Source organism: Salmo salar, chromosome 05, assembly GCF_965601325.2.
Source record: "Salmo salar chromosome 05, fSalSal1, whole genome shotgun sequence".
NCBI lineage: Eukaryota > Metazoa > Chordata > Actinopteri > Salmoniformes > Salmonidae > Salmo > Salmo salar.
In genome coordinates, this window is record NC_138295.1 from 79,981,203 (window position 1) to 80,000,813 (window position 19,611).

Here is a 19,611-nt window from a genome sequence, read left to right on the forward strand (position 1 = left end):
AAAACATGGCCAACAAGCTATTCTAGCTTTTCCTGGGACTCCACAAAAGTTAAGAAGGAGAGAGGCCAGCAGCTGTGTAATTGCCTAAGAGAATGGTGAACTGTCCAACAATCTTGAGGACGATCTATTTTGGATGCAATTTGAATGGAATTGATTGAAAGAGAGAAAGACTAACAAAGAGTGCTCGCCTCCGCACTGATTTAAAGCAAAGATATTCAAGTGATAGGCTGTTTTAAAATTCTGCAGCTGCAAAAAAAATATGTTTATCTATACAATAAGGTGACCCCGAAAGCCAGATGGAGATGTGTAAATTAGCAACACATTCATATTAATCTATCATTCAGATGTATTAGGCCTAATATTACTGTACCATAGGCTATGTTGAAGCAAATTTCCCTGTCTCAAGAAAAAAAGTTACCAGCTGATGAGATGATACATGCATTCATTGTGAACTGCGCTCCATACAGCGCTGTTTGCCCCCACCCTGAGCGTTGATTATTGATCATGCAGATAGGAGAGCACAAAAGGCCGTAGAGAAGCCATATTTAGACATTGCATATAATTTAACAGTTCCATTTCACATAATGCTGTTCATAGAAATAATGTATTATAATTTACCGGTTTCTCACAGTTTTTTATCCCGGGAAATGGGAGTGGGTATGGGTGGGAGTGGGTATGGGTGGGAAATCTCAGTAACCCGGTTCCTGCTATTAAACCCCAGTATAGACATGAGAAGATCTGCTTATAAAACATTATTAACAGTTCAACTATTACAGTAAGCACACACACACGCGCACGCGCACGCACGCACGCACACACACACACACACACCTGTCTCCATCTATGAGCTGCTGAAACAATGGGAAGTGGGAACCCCCTATGGACAGCTTTACCACATCAAATATTAATGCTGGGATTCAATTCAACATTTAATCTACTTAACAGTTATGAAATCCCCCCACACACACACACACACACACACACACACACACACACACACACACACACACACACACACACACACACACACACACACATGACCCCCAGTAGTGAGAAGGATAATACTATGGTCACATTAGAATGAATAATTGAGAGGAGGATGTATGCACTGGTTTGTGAGTGTATGGGTGTGTGTTTTGGACTCTTACCATGGCAGTGCTAGGGGGAGGCCTCAGCAGATGTTCCCCAGCTCAGTGCATCCTTGGTGGGCTTGGCTGCACGTCCAGGTCCCCTGCCTGCCCTGATCCTGGATCCTACAGAGAGAGAGAGAGAGGATCTCTCACACTGAGACCTGCCCACCTGCTCACAGCAACGCTGCCAACATACACAGACACCCTGCCCGCTCTATGCCAACTACTGTGCTCTATGATAGACTTGGTTAGAGCAGGAAGGGCAGAGGGAGAAATGGACAGAGACAAAGAGAGACAAGTGATAGATAGATAGATAGATAGATAGATAGATAGATAGATAGATAGATAGATAGATAGATAGATAGATAGATAGATAGATAGATAGATAGATCACAACTGCTCAGACACAGAGTCCCTGTCTTTCTATCCCACAAGTATCTTGTCTGTCCACTTCCCATCCAAACAACAGAGGCAGCGCATACTAGGCTACTCTGAGAATTACATTTTTGTATCAAGCAGTGTCTGCTACCTCTATGTTGTTACACCCCTTACAAAAAAAATCCGTTTTGAAATTGCAGTTAAAGAGCAGTAACTACAGCCGACTGTGGTATTTTGGACACTGCACTCTGACTGTTAGTTTTAGGACAGAACATCGGGAGTCTGTCTACTGGATACACAGTCTACCGTTGTTCTGTCCCAAAACTATCTGACTGTAATCTTTTTTCTACTACTGTAGTAACTTGTGAAGTGTTAAGTAATAACTGTGTAATAAGTAACACAACATACTGTATTATTTCAGTAATTTAGCAGTTGTTAGAATTATGTTTTTCATATTGTAGCCTCGGTAAAGATTTGGTAAAAATACACAAAACAACTGAAACAGCTGGAGAGTCAATAACAGACTACAATACAGTTGATATCCTGTCTGAATCTGTGTAGCTGCCATGGCTTTATGCAGGCGAAAATATCAGATTTAGATTAGATTACTTTCTTAGTCACATGCACAGGGCAAAATCAGCATGTCACTAACTGGTCAATAAGAACTGACTAGCGGTGCATTGAGTTTGATAGTTAGCTAGCAGGGTAGCCTGCATAACTAACGTTAACGATGATGTAACTTACCTTACTCTGTTAGAAATCACGGGATAATTTAGAAAAATATGCATTTAGCAACTGTCAACATTAGGAAAATGAATGTATATTTTTTAATAGTTATTTGTTCATCTGATCAGTATCTTCCTGACTCTCTCACTCTCTAACGCTAGAAGTTTTGTCCCAGAAAGTGTTCCGTCAGACCACAAACATCTGGGTCGCAAAATATTTAGAAAAATACATCTCCCACTTCCAATTCTTCTAACCTCCAAAGAAATACGCCATACTTGTAGTTTTAAACCTAATTTGGAATCATTGCTGAAGAAAAGTACAAAACTACTACTCCCATAAATCACAACGTTAAACCCGGAAAGATCGCTCACGTTACCGTGGTCACCTATCCGTTTCCTGCCTAAGCAGCAGAGTTGTGTCGAGAGACAGGGAAGACCGAACAACACCATAACCTCAACCAACTCTACAATGAAACTACCACCAATAGTATCCTCGCTCGAGGTCGGCTTCTTCACGATACTGTTGGTAAGGAACTTAAATTGGGCTTCGACAGCTAACTTACACGTCCTCGTATTTGAAGTGCGCTCGGTCTGGCTTCACAAGCAGTTAGCTAACAGTAGAGTTATGGGCATTCGTTTTTCAAAGTGATAGATACTTTTGTCAATCACAAAATAAAGATGTATTGAACATGAATATAGTCTTTACATTACTGTACCTAGCTAACATTAGCTGGCTAAAATAGCTAGTCGGCAAACCAAGTTAATTGAGATCAGCTAGCTGGCTAGCTAAGCTTGGTAACGTTAGCCAACTGTTTTTTTAGCAATGTAGAGACATGAGTCATGACCCTCCTTTTCTGTGATCACTCGCCTTACTCTGCCCTGTTATGTTAACTAGCTAGCTAACGACTGTGCAAGTCCAAATCAGTATCTTATTCTAGATGCATGGTGAATCTTAAATCCACGTATCGTTGATTGTGTGAGCTAACGTTAGCTATCAGACTTGGCTATATTTGCTGTTTGTTTAACTTACCTAGCTAGCTAGCTAGCTAGCTAGCCAACAGCTAATGTAGTTGTCTTGCTAGCTAACATATGTAGCTAGCTAGCCAGGTCGAGGGACGGTACCACAAGTTAGTGAATTTAGCTATAATCGTGTTGCGGAATGATGGAGCCGGTTGGTGAATTCCTCTGTTGTGGCTCATTCCTATTGGCTGACAACCCGGAACTGATCAAAGCTCTGTTCTGCTGCTCAGGATATCGGCCTATTACAGTGTAAACTTTCTTTACAGTCAGTCAGGGATTTAAACTAAGTCATATACTTGTTAATCAGCACGATTCATGGCTTTTATAATGGCTTCTAATCTAGAAACTGGAAGGTAGCTAGAAAGTATCTACAAATATGTCTGTATTCATTTTTTAGGGAATAGGCCTGTCTCATCACTCACATAGTTAAACAAGAGACAGTGGCAACATTTAATTATGGAAATATCTCTTGTTAAACTGAAGCTGTTGTCGCTCAGCAGACATACAGACGAGTGTCACAGCCAGGCTGCTGTGCGATGATCTCACTATACATAATACCCCTAGTCCTGTATTAGTTGACCCCAGAAATAGTGTGTACATTTTGTACATACAACCACATCCGCCACCACTCAGCCTTCTCTCTTAAGTGCTATATTACAGTGCATATTACAATCCACAGCAAAGACAGCTTCTCCTGTTAACACTGACTGTTACCTTAAACACGTACTGTACATACATATACAGTGCCCTCTGTAATTATTGGGACAGTGAAACATTTCTCCTCCTTTTGGCTTTACACTCCAAAAGTTTGGATTTGAGGGTATTTCATTTGAGGGTATTTTCATCCATATTGGGTGAACCGTTGAGAAATTACAGCACTTTCTGTGCATGGTCCCCCCATTTTAGGGGACCAAAGGTCAAATAAAATGTTATTTGTCACATGCGGCGAATACTTAAAAAATTTAAGGAGAGCCGCACACTCTAGGAGCTCAGATGCAATAATTGAATAACCTAATATCCAACGTATCCAAGGTATAATGACAGACACTGCGGGGTGACTAGTTTATATAGTGTCAAAGGACACACACAGGTGTCTGTAATCATGGCCAGGTGTGGCATGATATCATTGGTTAATTCTCACATATACATTTGACATTTTAGGGAGGGTGACATGTTCGATGCTGATATAACGTAGGGACATGCGCCGAATACAATCGGTGTAGACCTTACCGGGAAATTCTTACTTACAAGCACTTAACCACACAACTACTTATCACTACTACTGACTACACCTACTGACCACAACAACAAAATAACTGACCACAACTACAGGCCACAATCATACAACTACTGATAACAACTACTTACCACAACTACTGACCAAAACCACCGACTACAACTACTGAACCCCACAAAGTATCACCACAACAACACAACTACTGACCACAACTACTGATTACAACCACACGTTTACTGCCCACAACCACACAACTACTGACCAAAACTACAGACCACAAAACTACTGAACACTTCTGACCAAAACTGCTACCACAAAAGATACCGACCAAAACTACTGATCACAACCAAACAACTGCTGACCGTAACTACTGACGACACAATTACAGATCACAACTACTGACCCCAGCTACTGACCACGACTACTAACAATGCCAACTGAACTGACCACAACCACAAAACTACTGACCAAAACTACTATCCACAAGTACTGACCACAACCACAAAACTACTGACCAAAACTACTATCCACAAGTACTGACCACAACCACAAAACTACTGACCAAAACTACTATCCACAAGTACTGACCACAACCACAAAACTACTGACCAAAACTACTCACCACAAACACACAACTACTGGCCACGACTACTGAACCACACATCTACTTATCAAAACGAGTGACCAAAACTACTGACTAACCACTGACCACAACTGCTCACTACCTACTGACCACGACCAAAAAAAGAATCACCACAACTAATGAACCTCCCTACTACTTAACCAAACTATTGATAAAAACCACACAACTACTGGCCACAACTACTTACAAAATGACTGACCATTACTGAACCTAGGGACATGTACCGAATACAACCGGTGTAGACCTTACCGTGAATTACTTACTTACAAGCACTTAACCACACAATGCAGTTCAAGAAATAGAGTTAAGAAAATATTTACTCAATAAACTAAAGTTAAAAAAAAAAGTTACACAAGATATTTACATAACAAGGCTATATACAGGGGGTACCGAGTCAATGTGCGGGGGTACAGGTTATTCGAGGTAATTTGTAAAGTGACTAGGCATAGATAATAAACAGCGAGTAGCAGCAGTGAAAAAACAAAGCTGGGGTGTCAATGTAAATAGTCCAGTGGCCATTTGATTAATTGTTCAGCAGTCTTATGGCTTGGGGGTAGAAACTGTTAAGGAGCCTTTTTGTCCTAGAATTGGCGCTCTGGTACCGCTTGCCGTGCGGTAGCCGAGAGAACAGTCTATGACCAGGGTGTCTGGAGTCTTTGACAAAGTATTGGTCCCGTATTCATAAAGCGCAATGACTACATCATGCTTGTGACTCTACACATTTGAATGAATCGTGAATAATTACGAGTGAGGAAGTTAGACTCAAAAATATCTTACCCCCAAGACACGCTAACCCCTTACCTTAACAGGGGAGGTTAGCATTTTATATCATACCCCCAAGACATGCTAACCCCTTACCTTAACAGGGGAGGTTAGCATTTTATATCAAACCCCCAAGACATGCTAACCCCTTACAATAACAGGGGAGGTTAGCATTTTATATCAAACCCCCAAGACATGCTAACCCCTTACAATAACAGGGGAGGTTAGCATTTTATATCAAACCCCCAAGACATGCTAACCCCTTACAATAACAGGGGAGGTTAGCATTTTATATCAAACCCCCAAGACATGCTAACCCCTTACAATAACAGGGGAGGTTAGCATTTTATATCAAACCCCCCTTACAATAAGAGGGGAGGTTAGCATTTTATATCAAACCCCCCTTACAATAACAGGGGAGGTTAGCATTTTATATCAAACCCCCCTTACAATAACAGGGGAGGTTAGCATTTTATATCAAACCCCCCTTACAATAACAGGGGAGGTTAGCATTTTATATCAAACCCCCCTTACAATAACAGGGGAGGTTAGCATTTTATATCAAACCCCCCTTACAATAACAGGGGAGGTTAGCATTTTATATCAAACCCCCCTTACAATAACAGGGGAGGTTAGCATTTTGGGGGGGTGATATTTGTCCATCTAACTTTCTCACTCATCATTATTCATGATTCATTCAGGATTATCCGTAATCATGGTAGCATCCACATTAATGTAGAAGTGTTTAGAAACATATTCTATTCTTATTTTCAATAAAAGCAACTCCAAAATGACACAGTACATTATTTACCATTCATTTATATTGAGCACAAAATAATCTGAAAATCAACCAAAACGAACAGCAAATGCATCCAACAAATTTGTAGAGTCACAAGCTTGATGTGGTCATTGCGTGCTAGGAATATGGGACCAAATACTTAACGTTGTACTACTTTAATACACATAAGTGAATTTGTTCCAATGCTTTTGGTCCCCTAAAATGGGGGGACTATGTACAAAAAGGGCTGTAATTTCTAAACGGTTCACCCAATATGGATGAAACACCCTCAAATTAAAGCTCACAGTCTGCACTTTAACCTCATAGTCATTGTTTGATTTCAAACTGTTGGAGTTTACAGCCATAACAAGAAAACATGCTTCACTGTCCCAATAACTACGGAGGGCACTGTGACAGTGTCTGTCTCTCTCATCCTAGAATACACACCTTTTAAAGCTACTTAAGAGGGTGTGTCTTCCATCACACACACCCTGCTGATTTGGATGAGTCAAACGACTGATGATAGATAAAGCTTAGTTATCTGAATGTCCTCATTGACAGGATGCTACTGAGACACTGGTTTAGAGGGGTTCCCTTAGTATTAATACATGGGAAAGTCCAGGCCATGCTTAACTTAGCCCCAGTCTATATCCTAGCCACAGCCCTGTCTCCTGTCCTAAGCTCAGCTATCAGTCCAGTGGCTGGCTCTTGTTGCTGTTTTTGTGTGAAGTTATTGTTATGGTGGTAGCAGAAAATTACATTGCGCTGTCATAGGACTGGGAAATGCTTGCTGAGATACAGAGAAATACGTTTGATCTTCCAGGGAATGTGAGACTCGGCGTAGTAGAGCATCTCCAGTAACACCACTCTCCGTCAAAGATGGTGGATGAATGAAGATGTCTTACTCAGGCCGTTTACCATTGGAAAAAATTGTCACAGTTCCAGTCTGCTTAAGGGGTGGCTATCCCTTAGACACAAACGTGATAGCAGCTGGGTCTGGTCTGCTTAGTTCATGGACTGTATATGAACCATAAAATATTATGCAGTGTGATGTCTGGCTTCTACTTGTTTCTCTGCCTCCGTGTCCAGTGTATGACACTGTCCTGGTCGCTCCAGTCCATGGGGAAGTTTGACTTTGACCCTGAGAACAGAGTCCTCTGTTCCACATCACCTGTGACATCAACGTCCATCAGAGAACTGAGATATCTGGATCTCAACAGAACTCATATGGATGAATAATAAATAAATAAATAAGAAGGGAGGGAGCCGAAGAGAAAGAAAGATGATTTCTCACCTGTTTGCCTGGTCTGGAAACAGCAACAAGGGAATTCATGGAAACAATAGGACAGCAGCTTTAGAGCTTCTTCCATCAACTCTGCAAACACTGACTGTCTAGTGGTTGTTTTTGGACTGGGCTCATGTCACGTCTGTGTGAGGGACAGGTTCTAGCCATATCATCGCCCTCATTAACCCTTTCTTCTCCGGCTCTAGGTGACTGGTCTCTCCACTCCAGGCCAGGCTGAAATTACCAGTCTAGACACAGGAAACATTGAAGACATCCTCAGTAAGACATTGTCTCTATCCCCTGTCACAGACATCTCTGTGGTTCTCATCTATCCCTCTTTCTCTCTCCATCCTCCCTCTCTCTATCATCTCTCCCTGTATTTCTTTATCTTGTGTTGTATCCTTCCTCAACACCTCGTGGTTGTGACTGTAGGAATAACACTAATGATTCACCCACGAACCTCCCTTGCCTATGAGTATGTGTAAATGTACTTTACTTCCTGTGTGTTTGACGTTGTTGTTAAACAGTGGGTGTAACGTGTTTGTTTCCTCACAGACAATGCTGGAGTGGCGTTGGTTAATTTCTATGCAGACTGGTAAGTGTGTTAGTTCTCCTGTGAACATTTGTCCTCTCCTACTCAATTGTCTGTTTGCATACATTTTCTTTGTGTCCACATCAGTTGTTTGCCTTGTGTGTATTTAACTAATGTACCAGGTGTGTGTGTGTGTGTGTGTGTGTAATGAATTAGAATTCCAACATGCTTTAGTGGCATCATGGCTGGAGAGTAATGCAATGTGGCCAAAGCAATTACAGTATGACAGTTCCTCCAAAGGGTAACAATATAAAATCTCATTTGGATAAGCAAATTATACCCACATTCTCCACCCTCTCCTCCCAGGTGTAGATTCAGCCAGATGCTCCAGCCTATCTTTGAGGAGGCATCCAACATTGCGAGGGAGGAGTTTCCTGATGTCACTCAGGTGGTGTTTGCGCGCGTCGACTGTGATCAGCACTGTGAGTGACACTCTCGTACACACACAGGGTTGTAATCATAACATAACTTTTGGTTTGCCCAAAACTCAGTAACGTAATCTGATTACTTTTAGTTCCTTTTATGTTACTTTCCCCTTGAGAGGCGTTAGGAGGAGATAAAGAAATGGATGTTGCATTTTACTTTATGGGTTATGTAGGCTTCTTCTAAACCATTGCTTTCTACTTCAATACAGATAATCATACGATTAGGCTATATCTTTACATTAAAATCCAAAGTCGGTCAGATTTCCAGTCATTCCAATTCATGTAATTCTCTTGGTCTTCTAGAATATGATATAGCAATATAGATAAGCCAAATTGTTTAACCTGAGCATGACCCTAAAACTAAGGACTTATTAGCCTACTCTGTTGTTTAACCTGAGCATGACCCTAAAACCAAGGACTTATTAGCCTACTCTGTTGTTTAACCTGAGCATGACCCTAAAACCAAGGACTTATTAGCCTACTCTGTTGTTTAACCTGAGCATGACCCTAAAACCAAGGACTTATTAGCCTACTCTGTTGTTTAACCTGAGCATGACCCTAAAACCAAGGACTTATTAGCCTACTCTGTTGTTTAACCTGAGCATGACCCTAAAACCAAGGACTTATTAGCCTACTCTGTTGTTTAACCTGAGCATGACCCTAAAACCAAGGACTTATTAGCCTACTCTGTTGTTTAACCTGAGCATGACCCTAAAACCAAGGACTTATTAGCCTACTCTGTTGTTTAACCTGAGCATGACCCTAAAACCAAGGACTTATTAGCCTACTCTGTTGTTTAACCTGAGCATGACCCTAAAACCAAGGACTTATTAGCCTACTCTGTTGTTTAACCTGAGCATGACCCTAAAACCAAGGACTTATTAGCCTACTCTGTTGTTTAACCTGAGCATGACCCTAAAACCAAGGACTTATTAGCCTACTCTGTTTGTGATTTTGTTGTCATTGAGGACTGATTGGGCTCATTGCTTCAAGTTCAAAAGGAAATTCTGCTCTCATGGAATGGCATGCTTTGAGCACTAACGAAAAGTGCGTGTGTAAAAATGAATACCATATGCTGCATTTGCTATGGGCCTATTGCTTAAGCTTTTGTTGGTGACACTCTGATATCATTTGCTATGGGCCTGTTGCTTAAGCTTTTGTTGGTGACACTCTGATATCATTTGCTATGGGCCTATTGCTTAAGCTTTTGTTGGTGACACTCTGATATCATTTGCTATGGGCCTGTTGCTTAAGCTTTTGTTGGTGACACTCTGATATCATTTGCTATGGGCCTGTTGCTTAAGCTTTTGTTGGTGACACTCTGATATCTCTATCATTTGCTATAGGCCTGTTGCTTAAGCTTTTGTTGGTGACACTCTGAAATCATTTGCTATGGGCCTGTTGCTTAAGCTTTTGTTGGTGACACTCTATCTCTATCATTTGCAGCTATTTAAGTTGATCAGAAGTGTGCGAGTTTGAGTTCTTCTTAAATGAAACTTGTTTTTGACAGCATGTGGAGCACAATACCATGGAGGAGCCCCCTCAAACGTTTATTCCACAGGCTGTGATCCACACTATGCAGCTGCAAGAGCACATTTTTCACTGGCTGTCCACTGGTCGCAAAAACATTGATTGATAGGCAGCTTTAACTTCTTCAATTCAACCATTGGGTTAAAATACACATGTTTGTTTGTTTGTCCACAGCCATCCACAACAACCACGATCCGTGAGGCGCAAATAGCTAAATGAGAGAGCAGCAGAGTGATTCACATCATTGCGCTATGTAGATATCAATAACACTTAGGAGGTAAGACATCCTTACCTCCAAGTGTTTATTCAAGTTAAATGTATAATCTTTGGAAGCCGACAGCAGTAAAATCAAAATCACATTTTATTTGTCACATTCTTCGTAAACAACAGGTGTAGAGCCACTGCCTGTTCACCCCGCTACCATCCAGAAGGCGAGGTCAGTACAGGTGCATCAAAGCTGGGACCGAGAGACTGAAAAACAGCTTCTATCTCAAGGCCATCAGACTGTTAAACAGCAATCACTAACACAGAGAGGCTGCTGCCTACATACAGACTTGAAATCATTGGTAACTTTAATAAATGGATCACTAGTCACTTTAATAATGCCACTTTAATAATGTTTACATATCTTACATTAGTCATCTCATATCTATATACTGTATTTTATACCATCTATTGCACTTTCCCTTTGCCGCTCGGTCATCGCTCATCCATATATTTATATGTATATATTCTTATTCCATCCCTTTAGATTTGTGTGTATTAGGTAGTTGTTGTGGAATTGTTAGATTACTGTTAGATGTTTACTGCACTGTCGGAACTAGAAGCACAAGCATTTCGCTACGCTCGCAATAACATCTGCTAACCATGTGTATATGACCAATACAATTTGATTTGATAGACTAACAGTAAACTGCTTACTTGCGATCCCTTCCCAACTATGCAGAGACAAAAATAGAAACAAAATATAATAATACAAGGAATAAATCCACAATGAGTAAGGATAACTTGGCTATATACACAGGGTACCAGTACTGAGTCAATGTGCAGGGGTATGAGGTAATTGAGGCAGATATGTACATATAGGTAGGGGTAAAGTGACTAGGCAACAGATATATAATAAACAGTAGCAGAAGTGTATGTGAGTCAAAAGGGTCAGTGCAGATAATCCAGGTAGCTATTTGGTTAACTATTTAGTAGTCTTATGGCCTGGGGGTAGACGCTGTTCAGGGTCCTGTTGGTTCCAGGCTTGGTGTATCGGTACCGCTTGTCATGTGGTGGCAGAGAGAACAGTCTATGACTTGGGTGACTAGAGTCTTTGAGAATTTCTATAGGGCCTTCCTCTGACACGGCCTTGTATTGAGGTCCTGGATGGCAGGGAGCTCGACCCCAATGGTGTACTGGGTCGTACGCACTACCCTCTGTAGTGCCATGTGGTTGGATGCCAAGCAGTTGCCATACCAAGCGGTGATGCAGCCAGTCAAGATGCTCTCAATGGTGCCACTGTATAACTTTTTGAGGATTTGAGGGCCCATGCCGAATCCGTTCAGCCTCCTGGGGGGGAAGAGACGTTTTCATGCCTTCTTCACGACTGTGTTGGTGTGGAGGAACTTGAAGCTCTCGACCCACTCCACTACAACCCTGCCGACGTGGATGGCGGCGTGCTCTGCCCTCCGTTCCCTGTAGTCCATGATCAGCTCCTTTGTCTTGCTCTTAATAAAGCCTTGCATTTTTTTTGCAGTCGCACCATTAGAAGGACTATATGCTACAAAAGCCTATTCCTGCTTTTTTCCCGCAAACCATCAAAACGCATTTGGTGTGTCATCATAGTGGTCTTTGATTTGTGGTCCAACAACTTGAACTGGTTTTTCAATGTTGATCTGAATGTCGTTGAGAAAACAGAAAGGTGCCATCCTTTCTGAATTTAAAAGTAATCCTAGAAGTAGGATTTTTCAAAAATCTGTAATTTGATTACAATATTTTAGCTTGTAACGGATTAGTTAGTTCTTTTGTAATCTGTTACTCCCCAGACACACACACACACACACACACACACACACACACACACACAGACGTTTGATAGGCACATCCTTTGAGATAAAGGGAATTATTGATGACCTGCAAACCGTTTGAAGACTAATGACAAAACTACTGCTGCCTGTGAAGACTGGAGCTTAGAGACACCCTGCAGTGAGACTGACACCTGCCAAACACACAGCACTATGAGAATATTTACTCTCAGTGGGGGGCAGCTTTCATCTGAGGGATCAGGGGCTGACTGACGGCTGGGTCTTTAGACAGCTTTAAACACCCTCTATCTGTCTTTTACTCTTTTACCTTTTTTCATCCATCCCCGTTTCTATCCATCCTTTTCTGATTTTCTCTACCTGCCTCTTTTCCTTCATTCCCCTTTCCTTTGTCCGCCTTTCTCCCCCTCTACCTCATTCTATATTAAACTCTGTCTTTATTCACCCCTCTCTCCCGCTCTTTGTCTCTCTAGCTGACATAGCTCAGCGGTACAGGATCAGTAAGTACCCTACGTTGAAGTTGTTCCGTAATGGGATGATGATGAAGAGGGAGTACAGGGGTCAGAGGTCAGTCACAGCCATTGCTGACTTCATCCGCCAGCAGAAGGTCGATCCCATTAAAGAGATACACAGTCTGGAGGAAGTCAACACTGTGGATGTGAGTATCAGGCACGCACAAATCAGTGTGTTGTCCAAACCTCTGAAAATGTAAAAGGTGTGCCTCAGGGATCTGTTCTAGGACCATTCCTAATCTAAATATTTAATAATAATAATGTATTACATTTGTACAGCGCTTCTCATTATACAGAATAATCTCAAAGTGCATAAAAGTCAAAAATGTAAACCAAATAGAAGGGGAAAAAAGACAACTATACAGGGCAACTGACACAAAGAACACAGCTGACGGGACAAGGACACCAAGGAGCTATCAACAGAAAGCCTTCATAAAGATTTGAATATGACTCTGTCCTCAAAAATGAATTGGTACTGAACCAGGAAAAATGTCTCTCTCTCTGCAGAGGGACAGGCGTAACATTATTGGTTACTTTGACCAGAAGGATTCTGAGAACTACCACACGTTTGAGAAGGTGGCCAATATCCTCCGAGACGACTGTGTGTTTCTCGCTGCCTTCGGGTGAGTCAAGCCTCTTCAGACCAACCACTGCACTTAGGGTCTACAAAACATTTATAATATAGTTTATATGTTTTGGGTCTGGCATTTGAGTAATCTTTTAATCTTTCCTTTCCTCTGTCCTTCCAGTGACGTGTCCCAGACAGAGAGGTTCAGTGGTGATAATGTGATCTATAAACCGATGGGGGAGACTGTTCCTGACATGGTGTACCTGGGCTCACTAACCAACTTTGACCTCACCTACGCTTGGGCGCAGGACAAATGTGTCCCTCTGGTCCGCGAGATCACCTTTGAAAACGGAGAGGTGCGTTCTCTCTACCTCTTTTTCTTCTCTACGTTTGATCCAGTCTAAATTAAATCATTTAGGTTTTGGGCTAGCCCCGGTCTACACACCGCTGGGAGTCGTCGTCCAGGTCTGGCCTGGCTTCTTCCCCTACAGCAGCCCCACTCTAATGTAATCCTGTCCTTATCTCTTTGCTCATTCATTATCATATGAATAGAGGGGTGTGCTTTTCCCATTGTTACTTGGCCATTTGCGACAACAAGGCATAGACACACACACCTGAATCTCCCACTGACCCGTTTAGGCTTCCGGATGCTTCCCAGCCGAAACAGTTTCTGAACAGTTTGTGCATATATTACATTTTGTGATGTTTTTGTTCATTTTGGACACCGACAAGGGTTTTATCTGCTGTTTTGGGCACACAATTATTCTTTTTTTCTTGAGGCAATCCAATATCGGTAGCCAAAGTCTTCGCCCCCTAGTCACAGATTGGTCAACAGTAGGTATTCTTCAATGAAGTGCCTGTTGTCATTCAACGAGACGACCCGTCCTCATACTACACCAAACATCTTAGTCAGATGCAAAATTGCGCAACTAAGATCTTCTCTGCAAAAATGTCAACATTAATGACAGATTTCTTGAGTTACCTTAGATTAATTCTGACTATTTTGAAGAAGTGGCGTCTCAAAATGGACAAACAGTACTATTGCTTTTTACACATTTTTCAAGCGAAGGTCTTTTAACGGAGTATGCGAGCCCATCGTTTGGTTCGGCTAGGTGCCAGATGAACTGAAGCATGCTGACGCCTTCACTCTTCTTCCTCTTCCCTGTGTGTATGTGTGTGTGTTCCAGGAGCTGACTGAAGAGGGGATCCCATTCCTCATCCTGTTTCACGTGAAGGAGGACACAGAGAGCTTGGAGAAGTTCCAGCACGAGGTGGCACGCCAGCTCATCAGCGAGAAAGGTAGTGTGTTTGTCTTAAAAGTCTGTTGTGGCCCAATCACCTGGGGAAATAAAAGGGTGTGCCACAGGGTTCAGTGCTGGGACCATTGTTACTCTCTCTCTTACTCTCTATTTATTTGTGTTGTGTTTTCATCCCAGCCAGGGACAGAGTTGCATTATATTTGTTAGATAACCGTACTATTATAGTCATGGTAATCTTTTCTTAATAAATAATATCAATTATATTAATATCCCCTCCTGCCTAGGATCTATAAACTTTCTGCATGCGGACTGTGAAAAGTTCCGTCACCCACTGCTGCACATCCAGAAGACGCCAGCAGACTGTCCTGTCATTGCTATAGACTCTTTCAGACACATGTATGTGTACCCTGAGTTCAGAGACATTGAGTAAGTACAACCTCTCTACTTTCCTTCACCTGTCTCTGGTTGCAATTTGTTTTTGAACCTCTATTTAGGGCACCTTGAGTGGTTCTCGACCGGTTCCGACCGACATTTCTATGTTCAGCGTGCTCTGTGAATGGCGCAGCATCAGTTCATGTGCACTCTGTGAAAGGTCTGGTTGTCCCACTTCAAACGCCGTCTCCGATGACATGCAGTATGTGAAATCTGACACATCATTTACATGGAGAGCGACACGTCACATTTTCTGGCCTGACCAGACAAAGGATAGATTTGCTCTGGCTGTGGAGCTCACGGCTCCAATTGTGATACAGCATATGGAACGTTTGTCAGACCATGAGACATCCCGAAAATCGGTCTTCTCACAAAATCATCTGTAGCGTCCGAACGGACAGACACTTCAGAACAAACTTCCTTTTGATTTTTTTGGGGGGGGGGACTATGTTGTTCCATGTAGTGAATCTGTTATTCAATGCATTTGAATAGCAGTAAAGCCCAAAATAATTGTTCATTCAAAAATATATATTTTTGATACTTCAAGGGGTCTTACAATTCAAAATCAAATAGCAAAATTATCCTTGTTATGGCTTTCTTAAAACCCCAAAAATATAAACGCAACATGCAGTAATTTGAAAGATTTACAGTTCATATCAGGAAATCAGTCAATTGAAATGAATTCATTATGCCCTAATCTATGGATTTCACATGACTGGGAATACAAATATGCATCTGTTGGTCACAGATACCTTTAAAAAAAATAAAAATAAGTAGGGGCATGGATCAGAAAACCAGTCAGTATCTGGTGTGACCGCCATTTGCCTCATGCAATGCGACACATCTCCTTCGTATAGAGTTGATCAGGCTGTTGATTGCGGACTGTGGAAGGATGTCCCACTCCTTTTTAATGGCCGTGGCAAGTTTCTGGATTTTGGTGGGAACTGGAGCACACTGTTGCCATCATCAAACTGCTCGCCCACACAACGCCATACACGTGGTCTGCGGTTGTATGGCCGGTTGGACATACGGTCAAACTCTCTAAAAAGACATTGGAGGCAGCATATGGTAGATATTTTAACATTCAGTTCTCTGGCAACAGCTCTGGTGGACTTTTTTAGTTTTTTTTTGTTTTACCTCTTAGCCATTTGCCAGCTATTTAGGGCACCTTGAGTGGTTCTCGACCGGTTCCAACTGACATTTCTGTGTTCAGCGTGCTCTGTGAATGGCGCAGCATCAATTAATGTGCACTCTGTGAAAGGTCTGGTTGTCAGTGACCTTTTATTGTCCCCAGCACAAGGTGCACCTGTGTAATGCTGTTTAATCAGCTTCTTGATCTCTCACATCTGTCAGGTGGATGGATTATCTTGGCAAAAGAGAAATGCTCACTAACAGGGATGTAAACTAATTTGTGCAAATGTTTTTAGATTAATAATGTTTTTGTGGGTATGGAACATATCTGTGATCTTTTATTTCAGCTCATGGAACCAACACGTGTTGCGTTTTGTATTTTTGTTCAGTGCGGAACCCCTCCCCCCCTGTTAGACAGGACATAGACTCTTATGGGCTAACAAATCAATAATGAATGATCTTTGTGATGGTGTTTATTTAATGTATTTTAACAATTGAATTGTGGTGTTTGTCTTTTCATTTTTACATAGTCTACAGTTACATAAAGAAATGACAATGCTATTGTCTTATTTGAAATGCATTTTCTTTTGTATTCTGTTACCTTCATAAACACAACCAAGTGATTATTTTTGCGATGGCATATATGAAGTGTATTTATTAGACTGTTAGAATGTTGATGTCCAAAAGGCTCGTCATTGGCTTGAGGGGTTGTCCCTCGAGGCCAGGCTTTTCTAGTGTTCATTTGTGTCTGACTTGAGTGACAGTATTTGAGATGGCTCATTATTGTTGTCATTAGATTATTTAGATCTGTATGTTGAAAATCTGCATTTGTCAAATATAATACATTCCATTACACACACACACACACCACACACACACGCACACACACACACACACACACACACACACACACACACACACACACACACACACACACACACACACACAGTCCACAGATTATAATAGAAATGTCACACCTTCTAGATAATTCTTCTATTGATGGCCCTGGACACCGGCGCTAATGTGACATGACTTGGCACGTGCAATTAGTGTTAACTAATCGAATGTAATTTCATGTAATCTATTTTACCCCCATCTAAGCCCCTCCCCCACCACTCCCCCTATCACCTCTGTGATCAGACAGAGCCCTGAGGTCTGACACCCGCTTCAACTAATTACATCACATTCACTACCTCCTCCTCTGGGTGGCTGTGTTTGCGTTCTCCCTCCCTCTGTCACCGAGATCAAATTATTTCATTAGCTGTGTGTGTGTGTGTGGTGTCTGCAGCCACCTCTAACATGCAGAGACAGCTTTGATATGGGACCAGCTCTGTTATATCACTTTATGACCTTCTGTCATCAACCACACTTCAGTAATGTCATTGGTAGGCCTAATGATTATATTAATGTGTGTGCGTAGGATCCCTGGGAAGCTGAGGCAGTTTGTTCTGGACCTCCACTCTGGGAAGTTACACAGAGAGTTCCACCACGGCCCAGACCCGACAGACAGCACACCTGGACAGGTCAGAACACCTCACAAGCATACTAGTACACCGTCATTATGTGTGTATAAAACGGTGTCATTGCAGTCGTACAGGGAGTTGTGTGTGTGTATATAAATGTGTTATTTCATCAGGAGGACGGTGAGGTGGCCAGTAACCCACCAGAGAGTTCCTTCCAGAAGTTAGCCCCCAGTGAGACGCGCTACACACTCCTCAGGGACCGTGATGAACTGTGACCTCAACGACTTTACCACAAACCTGACCTATGACCTACGACCCCATGGCATGCCCCGGAGTCAGTGTCCAGAGTCAGGACAGGCCAGCGGGATGGGACAGCAACACCCCAACTCACCCCCAACACCCTTAATGGAGAGAGAGAGGAGGAAGAGAGGATAAGGAAGACCAGAGAGTAGGTTAAATCCATGACAGCCGTGTTGGAATAACCTATATTTTCATAACTCTTACGTGTACAATTTTTTATTTTAGATAAAAAGGATGAAACCAGAAGAAGAAAATGGTGGGGGGATTAGGACAAAAAGAAGCAAAGCGTTTTAACTTTTATTTTTGGAGCTTGTAAATAATAATAGTGCTTGTGCTGAGTGAGCGTTGGTCTATGTCATCCTGATCTAAATTAAAAACACATTACTTTAGGTTCAAAAACATGTAGCACCCTTTTTTTCTTTTTGTTGACGAGTGAGAGCCCTTGCTCTGGTTGTTCAGTCTCATTACGGTTCTTATCTGTGGGTAGTCCAGCTCAGTCCCATTTGGGTGAGAGAGGGTCCTGGTCCTGGAGGACTGCTGCATCTCAATAGTTTAACGTCCTCCTTGTCTCCTTTCCTTTATTTAAACTGATGTGAAAGCATATTTCTGGCAGGTATCGACCATGCTGCTTCCACCTATCATGTGATTTCAAATAGGAGTAATGAGAGGAGACGAGGAAAGGAACACATTGTAGAGTATTGAGATGCAGCCTTCCTCTCCCTGGTACTAAACTCATGCAACTGATTGGCCAGAGAGCCTATTCACCTAAGTCACATTCAGGAGGCACGAAATGGTAGAAAATGTTTAGAAACCAAGGAGGTACTACCATAAACTGTCCAATAGTTCAATGTTCGTTTCCATTGTCTGTCAGAAAAGCATTTTCTCCCTTTTGTACTTGAACGTGCCCCAGATCTGCAATACTGACTCAGACGGTAGTTCCTAATGTCTGAGAGGTGTCAGTCAGACACTGCCGCTCTAGAGGACAGGAGGGGAACCTCACACTGAAGGAGAAAAATCAGACTCTGGGTTGCATCTCAATCCTCTGCAGTGGCTTCTACTCTATCTGCACTGGTCTGACACAGGCCAGGCCACGCCCACTTAGCAACAAGTCCAGGTGACAGCAATATGGAAGAAGCTGACCTGGAAAATATCCGTATTTCACCTGTCACTCAAATCAGTTCAGATGGAACAATGAAAGGAGACGAGGAGTATTGAGACGCATGCTGTGTGTTTATTTATAGTACTGTGTGTACAGTCCCTCCCCAGAACCCAACAGTACCCTGATCTGACCAGTCAGAGGGAGGGAGGTAGGGTTAAATGGGGGGAAATCTCATTTCTAAATCAGTCATCTCAGAGAGGGAGAAAATAAAACAAGTAAATTAAACCATTTTACAGGATGTTGTGTTGAGTCTGT

The 19,611-nt window shown here is 42.1% G+C and overlaps 2 protein-coding genes across 6 annotated transcripts in view; one reads left to right on the top strand and one right to left on the bottom strand.

Annotated features, from left to right (window-relative positions):
• Positions 1 to 3,432, bottom strand: part of invs (inversin) — a 203,890-nt gene extending 200,458 nt beyond the window's left edge. For 3 of the 5 annotated variants that reach the window (XM_082975629.1, XM_082975626.1, XM_082975628.1), the window contains exons 1-2: positions 2,253 to 2,502; positions 1,149 to 1,253 (exon numbers count right to left, since the gene is read on the bottom strand). In XM_082975629.1, coding sequence (XP_082831755.1) covers positions 1,149 to 1,151 — 3 coding nt within the window. In that variant the 5' untranslated portion in view covers positions 1,152 to 1,253; positions 2,253 to 2,502. Of the gene's footprint in view, positions 1 to 1,148; positions 1,254 to 2,252; positions 2,503 to 3,263 lie in introns of those variants that run through there. The other 2 variants (XM_082975630.1, XM_082975627.1) reach the window with 1 other exon arrangement.
• Positions 2,604 to 19,594, top strand: erp44 (endoplasmic reticulum protein 44). Its single transcript, XM_082975632.1, has 11 exons — positions 2,604 to 2,759; positions 8,165 to 8,237; positions 8,514 to 8,553; positions 8,857 to 8,972; positions 13,006 to 13,190; positions 13,552 to 13,667; positions 13,794 to 13,968; positions 14,800 to 14,911; positions 15,156 to 15,297; positions 17,855 to 17,957; positions 18,071 to 19,594. Exons 1-11 carry the CDS (start codon positions 2,703 to 2,705, stop codon positions 18,170 to 18,172), a joined length of 1,221 nt encoding a protein of 406 aa, XP_082831758.1. The 5' UTR covers positions 2,604 to 2,702; the 3' UTR covers positions 18,173 to 19,594.
• The last annotated feature ends 17 nt before the right edge of the window (positions 19,595 to 19,611 follow it).